Source organism: Hibiscus syriacus, unplaced genomic scaffold, assembly GCF_006381635.1.
Source record: "Hibiscus syriacus cultivar Baekdansim isolate YM2019G1 unplaced genomic scaffold, ASM638163v2 tig00110557_pilon, whole genome shotgun sequence".
Taxonomy (NCBI): Eukaryota; Viridiplantae; Streptophyta; class Magnoliopsida; order Malvales; family Malvaceae; genus Hibiscus; species Hibiscus syriacus.
In genome coordinates, this window is record NW_024062780.1 from 1394090 (window position 1) to 1404796 (window position 10707).

General features: G+C 37.3%; 1 protein-coding gene across 1 annotated transcript; it reads left to right on the plus strand.

Moving 5' to 3' along the window:
- The first annotated feature begins 1142 nt into the window (after window positions 1-1142).
- Window positions 1143-4141, plus strand: LOC120132017 (pentatricopeptide repeat-containing protein At2g06000-like). The gene is made up of 2 exons (XM_039148870.1): window positions 1143-3250; window positions 3712-4141. The coding sequence occupies exon 1, from the start codon at window positions 1377-1379 to the stop codon at window positions 3129-3131; it is 1755 nt and encodes a 584-aa protein (XP_039004801.1). The 5' UTR covers window positions 1143-1376; the 3' UTR covers window positions 3132-3250; window positions 3712-4141.
- Window positions 4142-10707: the final 6566 nt, after the last annotated feature.

The window sequence follows — 10707 nt, forward strand, 5'->3', positions numbered from 1 at the left end:
CTATTTTATGTTTTTTGTTGGAAATTGTTGATAGAAAGAATAAAAAAGATTATCCGAAATTATGGATAAAAGTATTTCCGTATTCGAAAAAATCAAGGAAGAAAATAAATGGGCGGGACTATGTTGTAGACGGGTGTATGATGATGATTCGCTTTGTTCTGGATTTTTCGTTGACTTTTATATGACGTGTACGGTTATGATTGAGTTTGCTCACATGATTTGAATCTTGTCAGTTGAATCAGCGATCACATAATTCGAGAAAAAAAGGACTTTTTCCCGTTGATCACCGAAGACTTTTGTCTAGTAAGGACTTTCACGTCTTTTAACAAAATTTTAATTCTTTTAGTGTATAAATTATGAATTCAAATATGTTAAAATAAATTTTTATATTTATTAAATTATTAATATATATTATAAAATAATAATAACTAACTTTTTTTAAGTAATTGGCCCAAACAGGGAAAATCCTGTATTTAATAACATTTTGGCCAATAAAACAACACTGTAATAATTGAAATTATTGTATTTTAACAAAGTATTGCAAAAATTTTCTTCCTGATTCTGATTCTTTCGCTGAAATAATATATTAGGTGACAGTTCAGAAGAACACGTGTCGACCATGCGATCTAAAAAGGCAACACGTTACTTTCCCGTTTTGGTCCTGATTTTTGCTCGCTCAGGTTTTTTTTTAATAAAATACATTAGAGGTTATTAGATATATTCAAATGATCATTTTAATCATTTAGATTTTAAAAGTTATAAAATGATCATTAAAAAAGTTAAAAATATTTTAAAATTTTTATGTTTATTATAGCCGTATAGTGGTTATTTTATAATTATTTTAAAATTTTAATTAAAATTTTTAATTATAATTTAATAACTTTTGTATATTTTATATTTTTTTTCGAATGACAGTTGGCTTCGAAGAGATTAAGGAGAAAATTAAAAGTAAATCCTTAATCCAATGTTACAGGCCCAATGGCTATTGCCCAAACCCAAACTGTTCTTTAGCTTAAGCATAGGATCAATTGAGCTTCAATGGGGTAGAAAGTTCTGGAGATGAAGCCCAAGCCTTTGAACTGTTTTTCTTGTTCCGCTAAACGATAGTTAGGCTAATCAAGACGAAGCAGTGAGCCAGTCCTCACAAGCGACGCCGAAAACCCTAAATGCCCCATTTTTACATCAGACAGTGTTAGATCTTTTTTCTTCCTTATTTCAGATTCCTTTCAATGTCAATCGTTCAAATGCTCAGTGATCTTTTCAGTGGTCTACTTTGGTTATTGAATGCTTGAAATTTGTCTGGTGGTTTGGCTTTTTATGGTTAGATAATCATCATTTGGTTTGAGCTTTGGATCGTTTTGCTATGGTACCTTCTCATGAAGGGTAGAGAGTTCAATCCAAAACCCAACTTTGAATCTGGGGTGATCTGTATTCAAGAAGATAATTTTGAGTACCGAATTAGGCCTAGATATGGTGTGGGGTTACATATGACCCTATTTTCATTCGCAACTCGTGCCTCAAGGGTTCGACCCGCCTCCAAGCTCTTCATTCCTCATAACCACGTTCAATTTCACGGAGGATCTCACCCGCAAGATGTAAGGGTAGTTCAAAAGCACGAGGCTTGGTTTGTTAAGGTTGTTTGCACTCTGTTTTTTTATTCACAACCTTTGAATGATTCATCTGTGGGTTATTTGAACAGGAATTTGACACCTTCTATTGAGTTTCAAGTTGTTAAATGGTTTAACCATCCGGCATTTGGGTTGAAATTTTTCGAGTTCAGTAGGGTTAATTTTAATATTACTCATTCTTTTTGGACTTATAATTTGCTTTTGAGGTCGTTTTGTAATATGGGTCTACATCATTCGGCTAAATTAGTTTTTGATTATATGAGGACTGATGGGCATTTGCCTGATAGTTCTGTGGTAGGATTTATGATTTCGGCTTTTGGGAAGGCAGGTAAGTTTGGAATGGCAAAGAAGTTGCTTGCTGAGATTCAGTCTGATGAAGTAGGAATCAGTGTTTTTTCTGTAAATAATTTGTTGAATATGATGATTAAGAAAAATAAACTAGACGAGGCAGTTAGCTTATATAAAGAGAATCTAGCATCGAACGTTTACCCGGATAATTGGACCTTTAATATTCTAATTCAAGGCCTTTGCAAAGCTGGGCAGGTGGATCAAGCTCTTGAGTTTTTTTACGATATGAGGAATTTTGGTTGTTCTCCTGATATCCTTACCTATAATACCATTATCGGTGGGTTGTGTAGGGCAAATGAGGTAGGTAGAGGTAACAAATTACTGAATGAAATTCGATCGAGAGATGATTGTGCACCCGATGTTGTGACTTATACATCAGTCATATCTGGTTATTGCAAGTTGGGTAAGATGGGGGAAGCTTCTGCTCTTTTTAATGAGATGATTAATTCTGGAACTGTGCCTACTGCAGTTACTTTTAATGTTTTGATTAATGGCTTTGGCAAGGTTGGAGATATGCTTTCTGCTAAGTCCATGTACGAGAAGATGCCTTCTTTTGGTTGCGTTCCTGATGTTGTGACCTTCACTTCCTTGATTGATGGTTACTGTCGCAATGGAGACGTGGACCAGAGCTTGCGGCTTTGGAATGCTATGAAAGCGAGAAATATACCTCCAAATGTTTATACTTTTGCCATTACAATCAATGCTCTATGCAAGAAAAATAGACTACATGAGGCTCGTGAACTTTTGATGGAATTGAAATGTACAAACATTGCTCTGAAACCGTTTATCTTCAACCCTGTGATTGATGGGTTGTGCAAGTCTGGAAATTTGGATGAGGCCAATCTGATAGTTGTGGAGATGGAAGAGAAGAAATGCTATCCCGATAAAGTGACATTTACTATTCTCATTATTGGGCATTGTATGAAAGGAAAAATGCTTGAAGCAATTGGCATTTTCAATAAAATGCTATCAGTTGGTTGTACCCCTGATCATGTCACTGTGCATTCTTTAGCATCTTGTCTTTTCAAGGCCGGAATGCCTATTGAAGCCTCCCGTGTTACAACAATAGTATCACAGGACATGAAGCTGGCAAGTTCGCCCTTGGATAACAATGTTCCTCTGGGGATAAACAGAGTTGTGCCTGTGGCTGTTTAGTAGAAAAGCTCCCCATCATTGAACTCGGTGTCATACTTTGATGTTGTGAAGGCTCTTCGTCATGCACAGAGTACCTCATTAAGCATATCCAGCTTGAAGCACAGATTACCTTCCATTCAGTAAGTCTTTGTTTTCTTCTTGTTCAATCGTTTAACAAACTTATAAATAATGCAATTAATTGATTTTCACTCTCTCACTTGTATCATACGGTTAAAAGTAGCATTTATAATTACAGCATAGTAAGTCGGGTTTAGTGAGGAAGTTGATGCTTATCTAATCTGATTTCTAAACCTTTTCTTTAATTATTCTGCAAAGTTATTACTAGTAAATGCTTTTGAGAAGATAAAGGTGAAATTGCCTAATTACTTCAACTTCTTTGCACCAATTAGTAAAATCTGAATGGTTAGTTCAATGTGGTTAGCTCATGACCATCGACGGTTATTGGACCCTTTTTTTCTTAGTTCAGGATCATAATTAAAGTAAGATGTATAGTTTGAAAGCATCGTTTGGTAAACCTTATTTTGAGGATTCTTCTATTACCTCATTTGATTATTCTCAACTTGTTTCTATGGGGTTTCAGGAGAGCAAATAAGCATTTTTCTTCGTATTGGCTGAAACCTCAATGGTACTCTGTCATCAACTCTTACATTTTATGAGGGTGTTATAACAGATCTAAAGCTGCTACATCTTAAATTTGAATAGGTAGAGCATCAACGATGAAGATATTTCTGGCTTCAAATGCTGGACAGTGCTGAAAAAAGACCTGGCATGATGCCGAATGAGTCGTAAGTGCCGACGAAATCGACCCCTTGTCCTCACAATTCTGTATGTCAAATGAGATCTCCAGACATCATGGTGGAAAACAAAGCAATTTCGTGTTTAGGGTAAGGAGCATGAAAAGGATTGATGAACTGTTTAGATTTTTCTTCTTCTTTATTTTATCTGGAGAATTCAACAATCCCTGTTTTTTTTTGCCCCACTTCACATGCAATCGTTAATCTTGTACAGAAGTTGAGGAAATTTCATTTTTGAAAGTGTTGGGTATCTGGCAAATCTTGAAAGACAGCCAAAATAGAAAAGGATATAAATTTATTTCTCATTAATGTTGGTAAGTTTTTAGGCATGAAGCACTCAATCGATGACAAATCACATGATGAAGCACCCAACCATTAATTTGAGACCCTTTTAATTTTATATGGTCACTTGAATTAATTTGAAACTTCTTCAACTTTAATTTCAACCGTCATCAACTTAATTGCCTGAGTTTTATATGATTTTATGAATCATCTTGTTTATATCTCGAAATTGACAAAAACGTGTAGTTAAACATCACAATAAACATTCAAGTAAATTACCACAATAATTTTGATAAACATGTTACTCAAATTTGAGACTTTATGGCACGTTAATTAATAAAGTAGTATCTTATAGTGAGTTTGAATTCAATCAAAGAGTACACAGGAAATTCTTCATAGAGTTTACAAAACAAACGAATTAAAACATAAAACCAAACTCCTAATCGGGGCTGTGGTCTTCGAGCAAGGTTTCTCTAACAAAGTCTGGTGGAAAATGCAGCAGGTGAACTTCCATTGAATCGGCAGCAACGGATTTCGCCAAAGAATCGGCCACACGGTGTTAAAACACGTGTGATTAATACTTTGTATCTCTCCATTATACTATCATGTACATCATCCTTTTATACAATTTAAAAACAAACTAATACACTAACTAACTTCTAACTGATCATTAACTAAATAACAAACTTTCTAACAAACTTTTATCACCTCAACACTCCCCCTCAAGTTGGTAGTCTAAAGACATCTTTGACTCCCAACTTGGAGATTAAATATTCATGCTGCTGAATACCCAAAGCCTTGGTTAAAACGTCTGCTAGTTGATTTGCAGATGAAACAAATTCTGTACAAATCACCCCTTCTTGTATTTTCTCACGAATAAAATGGCAATATATTTCAATGTGCTTCGTCCTCTCATGAAACACCAGGTTTGCTGCAATCTGCAGTGCTGCCTTGCTGTCACAGTAGAGTTTAACCGGCTGAAGATCTTTCACACCCAAGTCTACTAACAGTCCTTTTAGCCACACAATTTCTGCTGCTACCATCGCCATGCCTCTGTATTCCGCCTCTGCTGATGACCTTGCTATGGTATTCTGCTTTTTTGACTTCCAGGAGATTAAGGAATTTCCTAATTTGACACAAAACCCAATAACCGATCTCCTTGTCATCAAACAAGCTGCCCAGTCAGCATCACAAAAGGCTGATAGTTGATATTGTCCTGCAGAAGACAACAAGATCCCTTGACCAGGATTCTTCTTTATGTACTTAACTACTCGAAGTGCTGCTTCCAAGTGCGAGCGTTTTGGTTGCTGCATGAACTGACTCAGATGATGTACCATAAAAGTGATATCTGGTCTTGTATGAGTGAGATAAATCAGCCTACCTATCAACCTCTGGTAGATTTCTTTTTCACCCTGCAACACTTCATCATTTATCTTCTTCCCATTATTCTTGATTAAACTAGAATCATAACCAGCAGTGGTAAGCTTAATATTCTGCTCCATAGGTGTACAAACAGGTTTAGCACCTCCTAATCCTGTTTCTTCTATCAGCTCTAATGCATACTTCCTTTGGTTCAACAAGATCCCTTCATTAGATCTAAGTATCTCAAAACCAAGAAAGTATTTAAGTTCACCTAAATCTTTCATTCTGAAGCTAGCATGCAAAATCATTTTCAATTCTTCTATCATGGCAACATCATTTCCAGTAATCAGCAGATCATCAACATATATAAGCATGATTACTATTTTTGTTCCCTTTCTTTTTGTAAAAAGCGAGTAATCAAACTTACTTTGAATATATCCAGCAGCTATCAAAGCTTCAGTTAACCTCATGTTCCACTGCCGAGATGCTTGCTTCAGACCATAAATAGATTTCTGCAGCCTACAAACCATGTTCTCCCCCTGGCTGTAAAATACTGGAGGTAATGTCATGTAAACCTCCTCAAGCAAGTTCCCTTGAAGAAACGCGTTATAGACATCCATTTGAAACAGAGCCCAATGTTGTAAAGAAGCAAGCGCCAAAACCGTTCGGACGGTAACCATCTTAGCAACAGGGGAGAAGGTTTCAACAAAATCCACACCTTCTCGCTGATTGTAGCCTTTCGCAACCAAACGTGCTTTGTATCGTTCAACCTCACCAGTAGACCAAAACTTAACCTTATATACCCATTTGCATCCAATGGGAACCTTTCCCGGTGGCAAAGGAACTACTCACCAAGTGTTGTTTAATTCTAATGCTTGAATCTCCTCTTGCATGGCATTAACCCATAATGAATCTTTAATGGCATCATTATAACTAGTAGGTTCAACAATGGAAATAGATGAAAGAAAAGATTGGGTGTGATATGGAAGATGAGAATAAGAAATGCTATTTGAAATGGGATGAGAACTAGAAGTAGATGATTGGCAAGAAACATATTCATTTAACCAAAGTGGAGGCTTGGACACCCTAGAAGACCTCCTAACAACACGACCATCAGGAACAGGAACACTAGAAGAAAGATAATTAACAAGTGGAGGAGACTCTGTACCAACAACAGCAGGACACGAATCATTAGAAGAAGGACTAGAAACAGACTGTTGAGAAACCGAATTAGGAGACACATCAGACAGAGGTAAATCAGTGACAAAAAACTAAGAATCAGAGACAAAGGGTTGTGAAGGAAACAACCGAGATGAAAGCTCAGGTGAATGAAAAGGGAAAGAACTTTCATGAAACCGAACATCTCTACTCACAAAAAAAGTCTTAGACACAAGGCTAAACATTAAATAACCTTTTTGAGTATCCGAATATCCCATAAAAACCGAAGGAATAGCCCTAGGAACAAACTTGTCACGAGGCTTAGTTTGAGTAGCATAACCTAAGCAACCAAAGACCTTTAAGTGTAACAAAGAAGGAGGCTTATGATGAAACATTTCATATGGAGATTTCCAATTAAGGACAGCTGAAGGCAACCTATTAATTAAGTAACACGCAGCTAAGACACACTCTCCCCAAAATTTAATAGGAACCCGAGACTGAAAACGAAGTGCTCTAGCTATTTCTAATAGGTGTTTATGCTTTCTTTCAGCTACCCCATTTTGCTGAGGAGTGTCAACACAAGATGACTGATGAACAATGCCAAAGGAAGAGAAAAGTAAAGAACACTCTTTGTTGAAAAACTCAGACCCATTATCACTACGAATGATTTTGACAGAAGACTCAAAATGATTTAGGACCAAAGATAGAAATTTCCTTAAAGAGATAATAGCATCAGACTTAAGTTTTAATAAGTAGACCCAAGTCATTCTTGTATAGTCATTAACTATTGTTAGAAAAAAATCTATGACCACTATGAGTGGAAATTCGATATGGACCCCATAAATCCATGTGAATTAACTGAAAAGGAAAATCAGAACGAGACTGACTAACTGGAAAGGGCAGACGAGTTTGCTTAGCTAAAGGACAAACAGTACATGAATGAATAACAGAAGAATCTAGTTTACAATCATTCAAGGAGATATGATGCAACTTGAGAAAAGAGACATGACCAAGTCGAGCATGCCAAACAGATGTTTTATTAGCAACAGAGGACATACAATGAGGTGTAATAGCAAAAGACACATTAGGAGCCTTAGAAACAGTACTAAAAGAACCAAAAGAATGAAGAACATACAAGCATCCCTGTTTCCTACCAATCCCCAGCATCTTGCCACTGGAGAGATCCTGAAAGATGCAAAAATCAGGATAGAATTGAACAACACAATTTAGGTCAATGGTCAATTTGGAGACAGGCAACAAATTATGAGTAAATGCAGGAACATATAAGACATTCCGTAAGCAATGAGACGAATCAAACCAAAAAGAACCAATGTGTGTTATAGGAAGTGTTTTACCATTTGGAAGATGAACAAAACGTGATAGGCATTCAACAGGATTACTCAAACATTCAAAATTAGACATCATATGGTCAGTAGCACCAGTGTCAAGAATCCAGGGAATAGAATTATTCATAGAAGCAAGTAAACCATCTTGAACCATACCTGCAAAATTGGCCGCAGCATTAGCACCAGAGTCACGAACATCTCTGTCAAGAAGCTCCAACAAACGATTGTACTGATCCGAGGTGAATATCGGAGCCAGAGGAGGAGACTCCGAAGAATTATCATCCTGATCCGAATTAGCTACCATGGCCGAAGAGGCTTTTTTTGTCTTGGTGAACTTGAAGTCAGGAGGGAAGCCATTGAGTCTATAACACTGATCACGCTTATGGCCACGGATCTTACAAAAGTCGCACACTCCATTAAATCGTCCTCGACGAGAATTAGCAGAATTGGAATACATGGCCATTGTATCAGACAGTGGTGAAACACCTGAAGAGAAATCACGTTGGGACTCCTCTTGAACCACCATCGAGTACGCCCGATTCACCGAAGGCAGCGGATCCAGAAGAAGAATCTGACTCCGAATGGCAGAATACGTTTCATTCAGTCCCATTAAAAACTGAAACAAACGTTGCTGAAGAACATGATTCAACGCTTGGAAAGCATCAACACAATTGCATGATGAGACAGGAACTAACGCACTGTACTCATCCCAAAGAAGCTTTAGAAGTGAATAATAGGCTGAAACAGAAGAATCACCTTGAGTAAACAGAGTAATCTCCCGATGCAGAAAGAAAATCCGAGAGCCATCAACTTTACTAAATCGTTCCTTCAAATCAATCCAAACATGCGCGGCCGTAGAAGCAAAAACCAATCCCGCCGAGAGATCAGCGCTCACAGTATTTAGGATCCACGAAAGAACGATTGCATTGCATCTGTCCCACTGTGATTGCAGCAGTTCACCAAAATCATCACGAGTGCAATCGTCGTCGATGAACCCTAACTTATTCTTCGCCAATAACGCGATACGAATCGAGCGGCTCCATAGATTGTAGTTCTCAATTCCAGTCAGCTGATGCGAGACCAGCACTATCCCCGGCGTATCCGATGGATGAAGATAAAGGGGATGAGTGAAATCGATGGAATCCATGAAGGAAAAGAGGGGGGAAAAAAACGAAACTCTGGAAAGAAAAAAGAAAGGGGAAAAAAATTAGAGAGAGTGATATATCAAACGAGACTTTTCAACTGATACCATGTTAAAACACGTGTGATTAATACTTTGTATCTCTCCATTATACTATCATGTACATCATCCTTTTATACAATTTAAAAACAAACTAATACACTAACTAACTTCTAACTGATCATTAACTAAATAACAAACTTTCTAATAAACTTTTATCACCTCAACACACGGTTCCTTTCTCGTCCGATATGTTGAACACGAACCTCCCAATGATAGTCCAGCATGGCATAGATATGTGCTAATATATTAATAGTGCCACCCTTTGGTTTTCTATCCCGCAGCAAATGGATGGCGTGGCAGCTATCGGATTCTACAACAACTCTCTGCTTCCCTAAATTCCACGCGCATTTCAGCCCGACATAAATTTCCCACAGCTCCATAGATTGTAGTTCTCAATTCCAGTCAGCTGATGCGAGACCAGCACTATCCCCGGCGTATCCGATGGATGAAGATAAAGGGGATGAGTGAAATCGATGGAATCCATGAAGGAAAAGAGGGGGGAAAAAAACGAAACTCTGGAAAGAAAAAAGAAAGGGGAAAAAAATTAGAGAGAGTGATATATCAAACGAGACTTTTCAACTGATACCATGTTAAAACACGTGTGATTAATACTTTGTATCTCTCCATTATACTATCATGTACATCATCCTTTTATACAATTTAAAAACAAACTAATACACTAACTAACTTCTAACTGATCATTAACTAAATAACAAACTTTCTAATAAACTTTTATCACCTCAACACACGGTTCCTTTCTCGTCCGATATGTTGAACACGAACCTCCCAATGATAGTCCAGCATGGCATAGATATGTGCTAATATATTAATAGTGCCACCCTTTGGTTTTCTATCCCGCAGCAAATGGATGGCGTGGCAGCTATCGGATTCTACAACAACTCTCTGCTTCCCTAAATTCCACGCGCATTTCAGCCCGACATAAATTTCCCACAGCTCAGCTTCAAGCACTGAACATATTTCAATATGTTTTTTAAAGCCCATCTCCCATATTCCGTTGTGATCATGAATTACTCCTCCACATGACGTGGTATCATCACTTGCACTTCGAGCGCCATCCGTATTAACCAGCTTTGCAGGGGCGGCGGCCAATGAGCTTCACCAAGGTGTCTACTAGGTTGCATTGTTTGTTTATAAGAAAACACGAAAATAAGAAACGATCGATGAGATAAAAGAATCGTTGATGATGAGTTCAGTGAGGGTTAAACCTAACTACTATCTTAAAAGTGTAGAACATCGTGTAGTCACTGATTGATCGCAAGCGACGAAAAATCAGTTTATAAACAAATTTTTTATTTTGATTACGTTAAGCATTTTAATAAGATACACGTCGTAAAGAAAACTGTGTATTTAAAACTAAAGTGTTGTTTCAT